At 31.8% G+C, this 15,501-nt stretch overlaps 3 protein-coding genes across 3 annotated transcripts; 1 reads left to right on the top strand and 2 right to left on the bottom strand.

Moving 5' to 3' along the window:
- Window positions 1-246: 246 nt before the first annotated feature.
- Bm8409 (proto-oncogene tyrosine-protein kinase FER, putative) lies at window positions 247-2,525 on the top strand (the record flags this gene model as incomplete). The annotated part of the gene is made up of 6 exons (XM_043082851.1): window positions 247-303; window positions 388-595; window positions 1,052-1,166; window positions 1,442-1,643; window positions 1,906-2,010; window positions 2,409-2,525. 6 exons carry the CDS (start codon window positions 247-249, stop codon window positions 2,523-2,525), a joined length of 804 nt encoding a protein of 267 aa, XP_042938785.1.
- An 876-nt stretch (window positions 2,526-3,401) lies between these two features.
- Window positions 3,402-4,964, bottom strand: Bm4246 (ubiquitin, putative; the record flags this gene model as incomplete). The annotated part of the gene is made up of 4 exons (XM_001896504.1): window positions 3,402-3,724; window positions 4,142-4,375; window positions 4,507-4,734; window positions 4,826-4,964. The coding sequence occupies 4 exons, from the start codon at window positions 4,962-4,964 to the stop codon at window positions 3,402-3,404; spliced, it is 924 nt and encodes a 307-aa protein (XP_001896539.1).
- A 4,524-nt stretch (window positions 4,965-9,488) lies between these two features.
- On the bottom strand, window positions 9,489-10,473 carry Bm8408 (Uncharacterized protein; the record flags this gene model as incomplete). The annotated part of the gene is made up of 4 exons (XM_043082850.1): window positions 9,489-9,620; window positions 9,705-9,869; window positions 10,044-10,144; window positions 10,323-10,473. The coding sequence occupies 4 exons, from the start codon at window positions 10,471-10,473 to the stop codon at window positions 9,489-9,491; spliced, it is 549 nt and encodes a 182-aa protein (XP_042938784.1).
- Window positions 10,474-15,501: the final 5,028 nt, after the last annotated feature.

Here is a 15,501-nt window from a genome sequence, read left to right as displayed (position 1 = left end):
TGATAATTATTAAAGCTGAAATTTTAATTTGCGTTTTGGAAATAAATTTGATGATAGATACTAAAGAACCTTTTACCTCTAATTAAATACAAGTAGTGATTATGTACCTGTCACAGGTCCGATATAATAGTTATTCAGGATCATAGTATAGGTTCACTACTACACTGGCATCAAAATACGAAGACGCCCGTGACACCGAAACAAATTGTTTTGAAGAATCCGATTTTTCTTGCATCTTGGAATTTGATGCCATCTTGTATTGTACGGTTGCTCAGAGATATTTCTGAATGTTACCGGATGAGAGTTAGTTCTTCATAAAATTTCTTTACTAGTCGTTATACTAATCTGAACAAATGCACTTGTTTTTTCTCATTCTTTTTCTTTCAGACTTATGAAGTGCTTGTTTGTGTTGAAAAAGAAAAAATTCAAGCTGCAGCCATGCTGCTTACAAGTAAGCAGTTAGTAATAGAAAGTAGGAAGCAATTCTTGGCTGAAGCTCGCATTCTGAAAAAATTATCACATCCGAATATTTTACAGTTTTATGGTGTTATTATTACAGCTCTTCCGTTTACTATGATTGTTGGACTTTGTCAAAGTAAGAAAATTTCGTTTTTAATTATCGTTGGTTATAAATCGTAACCTATAGACTAAACCTGTAACTTACAATTTATATTTTATATTTTACAGCTGCAATTTTTTTTTTTTTTGAGATTGACGTAAGATTACTTCAAACCTACAATCTATTATTACTTATAATCTATGACCATATTACTGCTTATTCCGTAGTTAAGGGCTATAATTTACAACCTATAATTTATTACTTAATACTTATGACGTATACTTTATAATTTCTCAAATATTTTATAATTGTTTTCTTCTGGAAATTGCATAACTTGTAACGTACAACTATAACCCTGAAAATAATTTTAAAAAATTGAAACAGATAAGGCTATAACATCTGAAATGCTCGAGTTAAATGATTTTTGTCGAAACGTCTAGTATTCAAAATAAGAATGCACATTGGGGATGAAAATACAAATTGAAAATTTAGTGAAATTGCTAACACTTCTACAAAAAAAAGAAGCTCGAAAAGACCAGAAAGCACGCTATGCAGCCGAAGCAGCAGCTGCACTGAAATATCTCACTGAGAAAGGATATGTCCATAAGTGATTAGTTTTTCTTTCGAAATCTCGAGATTTACTGGTGATATTGATGTGCTATAAAAGTAATGTATTTTATTTGGTTCACTTTTTCTTTCCGGATTTTTCAACGTACTTTAAAATGCTTCTCAGGTCAATTAAAAAATTATTATAAAATCCCAAAATAAAATAGGGGAATAGCAAAAACTTCTTCAGTGAATGTAAAAAGCGATGAGGGAGGACAACTGATAAAATTTTGATTGGTGTATTAATTTCGAAAATCTCTCGAAATTATAATTCAGAGATGTGAAAGCAGAGAATTGTCTAATCGATAGAAATATGAAGTTGAAATTGGCTAATTTTTGCTATGCTGGATCAGACCGGTGCCCACTATTTATTCATAAGGAACCTTTGGAGAGTATTTCTGTAGGGTGGTTGGCTCCAGAAACCATGTTGAGACACGACTTTTCTAAGGAGACCGACGTCTGGGCTTTTGGCGTCCTTGTAAGTTTCTCCATCAGTGACGCTTTTGGCGTCCTTGTAAGTTTCTCCATCAGTGACGCTTTTGGCGTTCTTGCAAGTTTCTCTGTTAGTAACGCTAAAAATAAGTTTCTTAGCCATAAAAGAAAGAGCCTTAATCATGTATTTAGACGAAGTGTATTACAGTAATGCTTCATATTCTGTCATTTTTAAAGAGATTACTTACGACACTGCAGATACTCTTTTTTCGGTTGGCTTTTATCGTTTCATTTCAACAAAATTTGAGATGTGGGAAATTTATGAAGACGGCGATATACCTTATCGAGGTCTATCAAACATGGAAATCCGGTCGTTTGTTATCCACAGTCAAAGACGCTTGCCACTTCCAAAGGTTGCTTTTCTATAACCCACTATTTATTCATAAGGAACCTTTGGAGAGTATTTCTGTAGGGTGGTTGGCTCCAGAAACCATGTTGAGACACGACTTTTCTAAGGAGACCGACGTCTGGGCTTTTGGCGTCCTTGTAAGTTTCTCCATCAGTGACGCTTTTGGCGTTCTTGTAAGTTTCTCTGTTAGTAACGCTAAAAATAAGTTTCTTAGTCATAAAAGAAAGAGCCTTAATCATGTATTTTTTCGTATTCCTTATTAGCACAATTCCAACAAACTGTATGTATACCATTATGCAAAGAACGATATATCTTAAAATATTGGAATTTATTTTCAGTAGCACATTATCAATTAACATATGCAGTGACTTCTTCAAATGAAAGTGACTAGATTATTTTTAGAAAGCGCCAATGAAGGTGAAAAAAATAATGATACGTTGCTGGGAAGAAGATCCATCTCGACGACCAACATTTCAAGAACTTGAGTCCACACTGGGTATCGTAAAGGATGAGCATTAAACTTCTGACCGCATCATAAAATTTTTGCACACAAATCACTAATGCGCTTGTCCTTGACCAACAAGGTACTTGGTCGGCAAACACCAGAAAATGTGCTAGAACTAGACTATCCAATAATAAACCACTTTGCTAGATTTAATAAAATCAAAGATAAAAGAACAAGAACTCTTCCGATAATTCCAAGTGCACCAACAACAAAATCCAATGACGTGCATGGAAGAACCAAACCTGAAAGTTTGACATTAACTCCAAGCAAAAAACAATGACGACAGCTCCTTGGATACCGTTTTGTTATGAACAAAGGAACATGTGAAAGCGAAAGCTCCACTACAGTAATATCCTCACACGGATGACACCAAATACCACGAATCTTCTACAATCCCTCTGTTTTCGATAACTGAATAATTTCATTGTTTTACAACTATGCACTGATGATGTGCGATAACTTCCTCCACCTACCACCGAAATTTCCCAGAAATTTCATTCCATATTACATAATTTGTAGAAGTGCTTACAAAAATCAAATACTATTTCTTAATCAAGAGAAATTCAGCACTGTCACATGTCAAAATAATCACAAGTAGTCACAAGCATCGTAAAGTTTATTCACAAATCCATGGAAAAGGAAAATCACGTCTATTTCCAAAACTAAAAGAAATCTGATCGCTTTGACTAGTAATTAGAATTAGCGGACAGTACATCAATTTTTCCAAAAGCAGCACTCTTCCCGTGAGAAAAGTTAATCCTTGAAAAGATGAAGACTTTATCAACTTATTCGAAGTTTTCGGATTTCACAATTGCAATCCCTCTCCAAAGTCAGCTTGATGAAGACGTTATTGATTTTCCAGTTCAACAAAAATTTACAGCAAGTATGAATCAGTATCCACCACGAAGGCGGAGAACCAGGTGCAGTGTTGACTCCTTCTGAATATTATAATCTGATAATGTACGACCGTCCTCCAATTGCTTGCCCGCAAAGATCAGTCGCTGCTGATCTGGTGGAATGCCTTCCTTGTCTTGAATTTTTGCTTTGACGTTTTCGATAGTATCAGAAGCCTCCACTTCGAGTGTTATGGTTTTACCCGTCAAAGTCTTTACAAAAATCTGCATTCCTCCACGCAGTCTAAGCACCAGATGCAAAGTAGATTCCTTCTGGATGTTATAATCAGAAAATGTGCGACCATCTTCCAGTTGCTTTCCTGAAAAAAAAAGAAAAAAAAAAAAAACTAGACTAAAGAAGAAAGAATTCCCGACTCGAAATTAAAGTTTCTGAACATTCCTTAACGTAATGTAAACTAATTTGGCATTAGAATCTCAGTGCAGACAAAGTGGAACTGTGCCGAGCAGAAGGAATGCCCTCTTCTTCACCACGGATATTGTCATTCAATTTAGGATCGCACCCAATGCTTCTTTCTCCAGTGTTACAGTTTTGATAGTTTAACGAAATATATTCCACCACGAACACAGAGCGCCAAGTGCAGTATCGATTCCTCTACATATTATTTAGACAATATGCGTTCATGTAGATGACTAGAAACCATCCGCGCTACTGATATATTAATAGACGACATATCACATTTCAAATTTTTTATTCATTGAGCAAAAATCAAATAAACGCTTGCCAGCAAAAATAAGACGCTGTTGATCCGGAGGGATCCCTTCCTTATCCTGAACCTTGGCCTTTACATTTTCGATTGTGTCAGAAGTCTCAACTTCTAAGGTGATCGTCATGCTCGTCAATGTTTTTACAAAAATTTGCAAGCCACCTCGGAGGCGAAGTACAAGGTGGAGTGTAGACTCCTTTTGAATATTATAATCAGACAAGGTACGACCATCTTCCAATTGTTTACCTACAAAAAAAAAAAAACACGCATACATACAAAACATAATAAAATTGTCACCCATCCGAAATGTGCATTATTTTTGCCAAAATTCTAACAGAAAAATTAATCACCATAAGACATCTCCCGGAAGAACATACCCGCGAAAATCAATCGCTGTTGGCCTGGTGGAATTCCCTCCTTGTCCTGGATTTTTGCCTTAACATTCTCGACGGTATCAGATGTCTCCACTTCCAATGTGATTGTTTTACCAGTAAGAGTTTTAACAAAGATTTGCATACCACCCCTCAGGCGCAGAACCAAATGCAATGTAGATTCCTTCTGAATATTATAATCTGACAAAGTACGCCCATCTTCCAACTGCTTACCTGAAAGAATGAGTTGTTATGGTACACCTCTTCTTTATAGCTACTTAACGAACTAAAACAGAAACTTCATATAAATCAAGTAATACCATACCTGCAAAAATAAGGCGCTGCTGGTCTGCAGGGATACCTTCCTTGTCTTGTATTTTTGCTTTAACATTTTCAATTGTGTCTGAAGCCTCCACTTCAAGAGTGATCGTTTTTCCAGTCAGTGTTTTTACAAAGATTTGCATGTTTACAAGCACTGCAAAAAGTTAGGTTTATTTTATTGGTAGGGATTTTGAGAGAAACCTAAAAGTATTCGATTACATAGAACATGCTGCCTAGAAAGCTGTGACATGCTACCAGCTCTCATGCAAATATATAGATAATTTGTTATCTCTGAAGTAAAGTCCTATCTGAGCGGCTATTCTCAAACCCTCTCGAACTTTCTCAGCTTTGTCTTTCTAATAACCGTACTGGTTACCAGTGGGTACAACTTGCCATTCCAACTACCCGCAAGCCTCCAAATTACCCATTTAATGACGTCCCCCCCACTCCACTCCACTCCAACAAGCGACATTCCCAGCCAGCCAACCCAACGAATGAATGGTTCCCAATGCAGGCCGGCCAGCTTTTATAGCATTCCGTCCGAAGCCCTCCCCACTCTTCCACAATCGATCGATTTGTTGGAAAGTCAACCGTACAGCTCGCTGCCCTCCTTCTCTCGTTCTTCCGTACTTGCAAATTTTCTGTTCAGATTGTAGTAATGTGTGCATTATCGATTGGCTCTTGTCTCAGATGACAGATGGGAGCCAATCGATAATCAATCGATACATAGCCGAACCGTCATTTCAATTGCCACAAATACAAATAAGATTGGGAACTTCTTACCTACCACTCAGTCGTTCATCATTCCATCCAGTCATCTAAGTTGTACAGCCATCTTTCTGTGGGTGCGGGAGAAGGGCCAGGATTTGCCGGGCCTATCAAAGGTTCGCCTTAACAACGTCGCAGACTCAGACAGCAACAGCAATAAATGATGCATCTGAGCATAACTTCTACTAACTGACCCTCTACCTGTCGACGCGACTGGAAAAGAGGTACAATGATCTGATCCTTTGACCTTCACTGCCATGTATGGGACATCATAGACAACGCCAGATATGAATCTCAAGCCGTTGTCTTCTAATACTTCCAAGGATTATGATTGTGAGTGATAATGGTGATAATAGTTCATGTTTTACAAATAACAATAGGTAAAAGAGATCCTGAGCGATGCTGACTTGAGAATCCTTTTAACTATTAAAAATATTTACTTCAAACGATGACTTAGCTGGCTCTAGGGGTCGCTCTGCTATTATTTTTGTGTGCGGAGAGGTCACATAATAGTTATATCGCTGTGAGTATGCTAACTTTCTAGATTCTAATAAACAGAGCATTTACTGCTGTAGCTTCAGCTTATTCTCCAAATATGTCAACCTTATTGATGTCACCTTTATGACTCTTAAGAACTTCTGCCAGTTTACTCTTCCTTGTTTGCTTCTTAACATATTCTCTCATTAATCAACGATAAGTTGACTCATCTCTAGGAGATTCTCAGATGCACCGAATGTGCACTTGAAGATTTGTTCGCATTGAGTGCAAATTAGGCCTATAATTTGTTCTACATCTTTCTGTTTAATAGTGTAATTGATTTCTTGGATTATCAAATTATCAGTGACTAGCGAAAAAGAGCAACAGGTTATCAGTTTAAGTCACGTATATGTCCTGTTACCCTTTGCTACTTTAAGGCAAATGCAAATTGTTAACAGCTTCACCATATGATCGTAATTCATTCTCAGTAACACTTATTACTCATATATATCATTCCCCAATGAGCTATTTCACTTTACACCTAGCATTTTCCTTATGTAAAATATGATGAAATATGATCTACTTTATTTTACTCTATTTATATCGAAAGAGCAATGCGCGAGAAACGACGTCAATTGTACATATAGTGAATTACAACAGATGAAATAGTCGAGAAGGAGGGAATTCGAGAAATGAACCCAGAGCCCAGTAATAAGTGAATGTGACGGTACAGATAGTCAAAAATTACAGATTTGAGAGCAAATAAAATTAAAGGACACAAGGAGTTAAGAAAAAACGGAAAAATTGCGAAATGGAACCGGGAACAGATTAGTGAAAATCATCAGAATTCATCATAAAACACAAAAATATATTCTTGTGAAATTCCAATCAAATTTTAAAATAAATTAAATTTTAAAATCAAAATCAATTTAGTTGGGAGTAATCACACCACTGTTCTAATGTGCAATCAAAAAACAACTGAAAAAAGATTTGTCATTAGAAATCTAAATAAAAATAAAAACAATTAGTAATAGAAATCAAGAATGAACAAGCTTTTGACATACAGTGCAGAAAGCATTCTCAGAGCAAGTTTTTCTCTAATTATAAGATATCAAAAATCGAATGAAATATTGTACAAAGAGAAAATAGCATAAATATATGTAAATCAGTGTATATGTAAATTTTAAAAGTATATTAACATGTAAATCAATGGATCAAAATTTACTGTATAGTGGACCAGTTTGCAAGCGACAAAATTTTATTTCGAGGAGTGACAATCGAATCATCATCGTCTCAACTGTGATCGTGCAAGCTTACCGAAAATTTTCGATGTCATAAAGTGGAATAATTATAGAGTTAAGACATTTACTTCAACTTTCTGACAGCACGGAGAGCTATGTTACGGCTGAATTATCATTCTATTAAATTACAAAATTCTATAATAAAAAAAAGTGAGATCCTTCAAAACTTAAGAGAGAGCATTATTATTGGTCATTTTTTTCTTTTTTTTTAATCAAAAAAACAGTAAAAAGGTAAAGTGAAAAATGAAATAATAAATGAACTGTATGCATCTTAATTATTATCCAAAAATGGATAATAATTAACTTAATATTAATGCTACATTTCGATCATACCTTGTAAAAAAGATATTAAAAATTTTCTGAGATCATCGATGTAACAAAAAAATAAGCAGCATAAATATTCATCACATTTCAAATTTTCATACATGAAAAATTAAATTGTATATTTACGGAATATGACAAGAAAGCGTCTCATAAAAGTGAAATAAATAGCAGAATGCAATAAAATTTACAAGAAAGTTATATCTATATATGTAAAATAAAGTAAGTAGATGAACCACTTACTTTATTTTCTTTATCAATTGACATTTTTGAAATCATGAATTGTATTCCAAAATGTGTGCAACTTCCTCAAACTTCTTCCATGAAATCCTTTTACATTCCATAACAATTTGTTTGATTTTTCAAAATATCACTATTACATTTTATTTTGCACCGAGGTTATTCAGAAGGAGTAAATTTATTAAATAATAGGATTATTAAATATCTTATGCCATATGTCTTTCATTCAGAAAACCATAATAGCAATTGCATTTTCTAACGGTAGTACTGAATAGGAATTATTGATTATCTTGAAGTTTTATAGATTAATGGAAAACCGCAGATCTTTAATTTTAACCTGCTTTCTTAAAGTAAAAAATATTGGAAATTTTGTATAACTAATGTTTTTGGCTATTCTGTTCGATTGCTTATGATACTTTGAAAATAGTTTTTCTTAAAACAGAATTGTTTGAGATGTAATGATGGTTGAACATTCAAAGTTCCGAAAATCAGTTAAAACTTCGAAGAAATTGATTAATTTATGTGCAAAAGATCCATCATTACTCGGGCCACATCAATTATTATTTTCTATCATACGATAATTCGATGTCGAATAGGTATTGAACCAGCAGCTTCATTTATGGGTATTGTGTGATTGTGAAGAAATAGCTACAGATATACACAACAAAAAAATTCCGAGTGGGTTAGTTTCAATTTTGGATTTTTGTTCTTTCATAACTCTATAATTTATTTTTAAAGTAAACTCTAAGCTTTACATTTTAATATGTTAATTTAAAATCATTAATAATAGCTGCAGTCATTTGCTAACGAAAATTTAGTTTGTTGTAGCAATTACCTTTCTGCATTTGAGTAAATTGTAGTTAATTTTCCATGAAAGCATACATCTTCGAACTTATTATATTTTATGTTTCAAAATTCCTTTCTCTCTTTCTCTCTCTAAACTTAGAATTTCTCTTCTTGCTTAGTAAAAAACGTTTAAAATTTTAATTTCGTTATGTATTTTAATTTCGTTACGTTTAAAATTTTAATTTCGTTATGTATTTTTTTTGGCTATCTTTTCCAGACCGCTATTGTATTTAAATTCTGCCTATCATTCCCATTGCGACCGATTTCATATACACAGTGGATATCGAAGAACAGGAACTACATCAAAGTAACTTAATTTAGCATTACTTGTTAGACGAGAAAAATGGATGAATGTTAGTTTACGTTATCAGTTAGCTATTTATTTTTTAAATTTCAGAAAGCAGGCTAATAATTGCAGATATATCCTAAAAAAAGAGAATTTTAAGTTATTTGAAACTGATACTTTAAATCATTGAAATAGTAGTTTCTTTTAAGAGAACTTATGTAATTATTTCAGAAAATTAACTTTTGATGAGACGTCACTAAAAGAACGACGAAGCCAAATACGTGTTTACAAATGGACTGCAGAGTCAGAAAATTTAGGAAAGAGCACAGGAAGATACAACATCACCTAATGTTCCTTACTTTCTGTGGTTTGGTTCAACTACCACTGCCAACTGCCACTCTAGGTCAGCCCTTATGACCACTTTTCATTCATATATAAATAAAAATGCGAGCTTCAGCCAAGAATTGCTTCCTACTTTCTATTACTAACTGCTTACTTGTAAGCAGCATGGCTGCAGCTTGAATTTTTTCTTTTTCAACACAAACAAGCACTTCATAAGTCTGAAAGAAAAAGAATGAGAAAAAACAAGTGCATTTGTTCAGATTAGTATAACGACTAGTAAAGAAATTTTATGAAGAACTAACTCTCATCCGGTAACATTCAGAAATATCTCTGAGCAACCGTACAATACAAGATGGCATCAAATTCCAAGATGCAAGAAAAATCGGATTCTTCAAAACAATTTGTTTCGGTGTCACGGGCGTCTTCGTATTTTGATGCCAGTGTAGTAGTGAACCTATACTATGATCCTGAATAACTATTATATCGGACCTGTGACAGGTACATAATCACTACTTGTATTTAATTAGAGGTAAAAGGTTCTTTAGTATCTATCATCAAATTTATTTCCAAAACGCAAATTAAAATTTCAGCTTTAATAATTATCATTTTCCAAAAAAAAGAAATAGGCTCACAAAACGAACCTTATAGTCATCATTGAAGAAATACAATTTATTCATGCGATTAATACATACTGTTATTACTTCACCATTGTGGTAAACAGAGAGGACACAAACGAGCTGACCTAAATTATTCTTTTCCATTGCTTGAATTTCATTGCATCATTTAAAGTTTTCAAAGTTTGAGGATAGCTTTAAGTTCGGAATTGAAATTATCTTTACTAATAATTAAAACGTTAATAAATCTCCGATTTTAATGAAACTACCAGCAAAGTTTTGAGCAACAGTGAAAAACAATTTTACCTTTATAACCCATTAGTCGAAGTAAGTAATCACCCTCCTTTGTGAGTACTGTTTTCGCATCTGCTAATGGCATATAACCATGAAGTATTTTTCGATTGCGCAAATCGGGATCCATTCGTTCCTCGAATATCCGAACAGTTGACGTAGACATTTTTTTTCCCAATATATATTATTCCTATTGCAACTGCCTGATAAGATAAAAGAACGAAGCTACACTAAACCGTTCCACTTAACGATAAAAAATACAATAAATGTAAAGAAAAGTTATATTTTATTTTAAAACAATCAACCCACCATCTTAAATATCATACCCTAAGATTAGTAACTAACAGTAATAAATGAAAAATTCCCAGAAATTTTTTTCAGGAATTTTTTTAATAACTATTACAGATTAATTAGTAAAACATTGAACAAGGAATATGTAGCTTTGCTGTCATTGAATTTTACTCCAGAGTACTTTTCTAGTTCTCTTACTAACAAGCTGTTCTAGAAATAGCAATACAAAACTTTAGCTTGATAGTTGAAATCTTTGGACTCTTCATAAAGCATAAGAAACAAATTATAATGATTTAAAAATTTTTATCTTACAACTAGACAAGAAATGGCTTAAAAAAACAAAACCGTCTGAATCGAATAGGAAGAATAAACTTCACAAATAAATGAAAAAATGACAATCGCAGATGTATAAAGGCGCAAATATTTTAAAGAATTGAGTCTTTGGTCAGAGTGTTAGCAGGAATTTTACCAAGCCATTCGAAAAAGTGCACATACATCTACAAAACATTAAATTAAAAGAAACAAATTAAAGAAGACATCAAAGCAATCTAGCTTTTTTAAATTTGACAAAATTACACTGTCGCTTACAAATGAATCTTAAAAAGATTTCTAAACGATCAAACTTTACAAAAAAATTCATTTAGAAAAAAAACCGACACTTTTTTAAAATCATCAAAAATATGTCAAAAGTACAACAGCATTTATAATATTTAATATAATGTAATACAGCAGTGACTTTTCAACAAAACAATATTGTAAAAGAGTTACTTGAATTCAGTAGGTAGTGATATTATGATAGCCGTATTCTACATAAACGGAAACTTCAACCTTCATCCAATATATTGGAAAATTATTAAAAAATTACTGATCAGTAACGATTCGATTACAATTCATTAATGAATAGTACTCCATTTCCAAAGAAAGCTTAACTTTCAATTTCTATTACCTCATCTAACCATTTGTTTCCTGGTAGACCTGTCGCGAAACTCGAAACAATCTCGCGAACCTCCACATAATTTACAAATTATATCAAATAAAATTGTATTGATTCATAATACTAAAATTCATTTTAATTAAACATTAGAAATGTAAAACTGTTTCAATTATTATGTAAGCAATCATTATTCCAACACTCATCTTCCCATAGTATTTGAGTTTATCTGAAAATTATGTAAGCAATCATTGTTCCAACACTCATCTTCCCATAGTATTTGAGTTTATCTGAAATTCAAAAATAATCTCGCGAATAATCCCACTTTTCATTCATATATAAATAAAAGGATTAATAAAATTGGATCTGTATGACCGGTGTATTCCGCCCAGGTCATTAATATAATCGGTTAATTTAGGCTATTTGTGGTAGCTAGTGTGATTTGGCACTGTGATTACACGCAAATGAAGTGCGCCATTTGACGAAAGTTTTATCCCAGAGTATTGGAAAAAGAGCTCATATGTTTCAAAGATTAACTGTCTCTGTTCAAATGATTTAGGAAAAATGGTCCCACTGTTTGTGGGATGTTTTGAATGTGATTGAGATAATCACACCCATGTCCGTTTTCATATTCTCTTTGATGTGTTTAATAATTGAAAGCAGTTTTTTGTCCATTTATTCAGTAAAGATAAGTTCTTAAATGTTCAGGTATTGTCGTAAAAAACGATACATTTAAATCGCACTCAAATTCTAGAACTTTTGACAGAAATTATTGGACATTGTCTGATAATACAATGTCCAATAATTTCGCATTTGTAACTAATCTATATCTAGATCATTCAAGCCTTTTTCTCACACAACAAAAACCCTTTGTTAGCAAAGCCCTTTATTAGCAATCTTTGTTTCACACCAGTTGAATGTTAAATCAGTTAAATTCAGTTCTGCATATAAACCAACCACCCTCCATTACAGTTATTCATTCTACATTTTGGAGTGATTTTTGATATCATTTTAATGTTTTATAATTATATTATATCTTTCGTTACGCGTTGTTATAATTTGATTTGTTGGTTTAATTACCCAGGTTTGACTTAAAATAAAATATCTGGCAGTTAATACATTCCACGACAGGTATCTTATTTTCTTGTTTTGCTGGAAAAAGGGAGTTGTTGAAGATTTTTGTAGCGAAATTCAAAAATAATCTCGCGAACCTCCACATAATTTACAAATTATATCAAATAAAATTGTATTGATCCATAATACTAAAATTCATTTTAATTAAACATTAGAAATGTAAAACTGTTTCAATTATACATTATATAAGCAATCATTATTCCAACACTCATCTTCCCATAGTATTTGAGTTTATCTGCTTGCCCAGACATTTTCATCTGATAATAAAGGGTATGTGCATTGTTTAATATGTTGCTCCTTTGTTTCGAATGAAATGTACTTGCAATGTCGAAATATTGTTAAGGTCTTCTAAGCTAATAGCCATCCTTTGGGAAACTAAAATATTGAAACCCATCCCTTACTATATAAAGAGCATAGATCATTTGACACTCACTATATATAAGCATTTATATCCTTTGTCTTAATCAGTTTTTTTTATCAGCTTTTCCTTACTAATAAGTTACAATTCGCTCACAAATTCAGTCCATTTCCCCAAATTCAGTCCACAAATTCAGTTCATCAGTTTATCCATCTATACATTTTCATCTTATTCGTAGATACATTCTACGAAATTATCAATATTGTTGCTTTAGATTAATATCTATACAATTGGGGCGTTAGCAAGTAAAATCGTTACAACAGACCTATCATTCAATGCATTCGTCCACACCAACTACAATAACAAACAAGAAAGGTGTTTGAGCGTAAGAAAGTTATATTCGAACTGAACTCCAATTTTCACAATACGTGGGATTTTAAATTCTGTTTTTAAAGGTGAAAAATGAATCATTTATGCAAATACTGTTTAAAGCTTTATTGAAGAGGCTTACAGCTGTATCGTGGATTTCTCAATAAAATTAGTCACAGTTGTATCACATATTTTTCGATAACAAATTGATATTCAACAAACTTTTAATATTAACAAATTTTTGAAAACAAAAAAAACTTTGTTTTTAATTAATTCAAAATTCTACGTTTCTAATCATTATTCATTTGTCATCCCCACTAACTCGATGAAAATAATAAATTCCTTTCTGAATTCAACAATTGTTCACTTGCTATTCCGGAATTTACTTATTTTAATTGAGTTGAAAATTGCAGGAAATGTCAAGATATCGAGCAGTTATTGTAAAATCATTTGGATCATTTGAGCATACTTTCGATCATTTCGAAACCATATTCTTAAAAAAAAATTGCACGGATATACGAATCGAAAACAAGATAAATGATATCAAAAGATTTTAGTAATTTTTGTAGAATTTTTTACTATCACAATAATATTGGATCAAAAGATTTTTATCCGATAGATTATCATAGAATGGAAGATCATCATTTCATTTATTAATACAATATATACATACATATATATATATATATATATATATGTTACTTATCTGGCTCCCAATTTCTTTATATATATATATATATATTCATATAACCAGTTCTAATTGAACATATCTATTGAATGATAGCTATTGAAAAAAAAAATGAATAGTTGTATACTTTTCTAACAGGAAATTTCTACTAACATAGTTATATTCTTTCAATTAATTATTTTTTAATGCATCTTGATTTACTAAATAAGATTTTAAAAAAGAAAGCAGATGTAGATGAAAACAGGCAAAACTGGTAGCAAATATACTAAAATGGTAAAATTTTAAGAAAATCCTAAAGGATGGATGATATATAAATTCAGACACATCATCTAACTGCTAAAAATAATTCATAGTTGTGTTCTCATATAACTTGATTCACTCGATCGTTATTAAACAAAAATCACTGAGCTATTTTTCACTATGGATAGAAAACTAGAAAGGGTTTTATCGTCTACCTTAATGAATACTGAAATGATGTTTAAAACGATTTGAAATTATCATTATTACTCATCAAATGAAGGCCAGCAATGTTAGTTGGTTCATTAATAATGCCAAAGAGAAGCAAAGACTTCGAGTGAAATACACAAATATTCCTTAAATAGAAGAATATTTTACAAAAGTTTTGTCTCAATTATTTTTCTTATTTTTACTTTTCTTTAATATTGCTACCAGATACAAATAAGTATTACTTTCGTCAGGTGTTATCTGCAGGAAATCTTCATTGATTCTTGTGCTTCTGGCAACTGAACATGTTGTCCCATCGGCTTGTTCATTAATTTATTGTGCGCTAATTATCAATCATCTAATTATTAATTTAAAAATTGAGTCAAACTTCTTTAATTTTATGAAAGTAATTAAAAAAATCTTCTTAAGAAATTTTATTAAAAAAGGGAGAAGAAGGAAGTATTCGTTTTACATTATTGGCATATATGATATTTTATTAAAATACCTAATCAAAACATGAAATGCAATGTGATTGAAAATAAAAATTAATAAACTTTCAGTGTTAAAACTAAGAAATGTTAAAACTTTTTGAATGTTTTCATCAATTTATAATTTAAAATGTTCATTTTGGCATTTATAAATAAAAAATTAGTCTAACTGCCAAGTTGCTGAGGGATGAGAGTATTAATAAGCAAAAATTTGTGTATACTAAATGAACTTGATTGTTTTGAGATTTATATCATTTATTATTTTCAGATTAAATTGGATTTGGCAAATATAAAAAAAAGAAAAGAACGTAAATTTACGTATGTAAATTTCGTAAATGTATCTAAGTTTTTTTCTCATTTCATTTTATTTTTTAATTCTCGATTTTTTCTTAAAAAAGTGCTAACCAATCATAAACGATAAAAAACAATTTGCACATGCATTATGATAATATTTGAAAAAATATTTAAATATTATAGTATGGATTTTATTC

This window comes from Brugia malayi, assembly GCF_000002995.4.
Source record: "Brugia malayi strain FR3 genome assembly, contig: Bm_015, whole genome shotgun sequence".
Lineage (NCBI taxonomy): Eukaryota > Metazoa > Nematoda > Chromadorea > Rhabditida > Onchocercidae > Brugia > Brugia malayi.
This window is presented reverse-complemented; position numbering and strand designations above follow the sequence as displayed.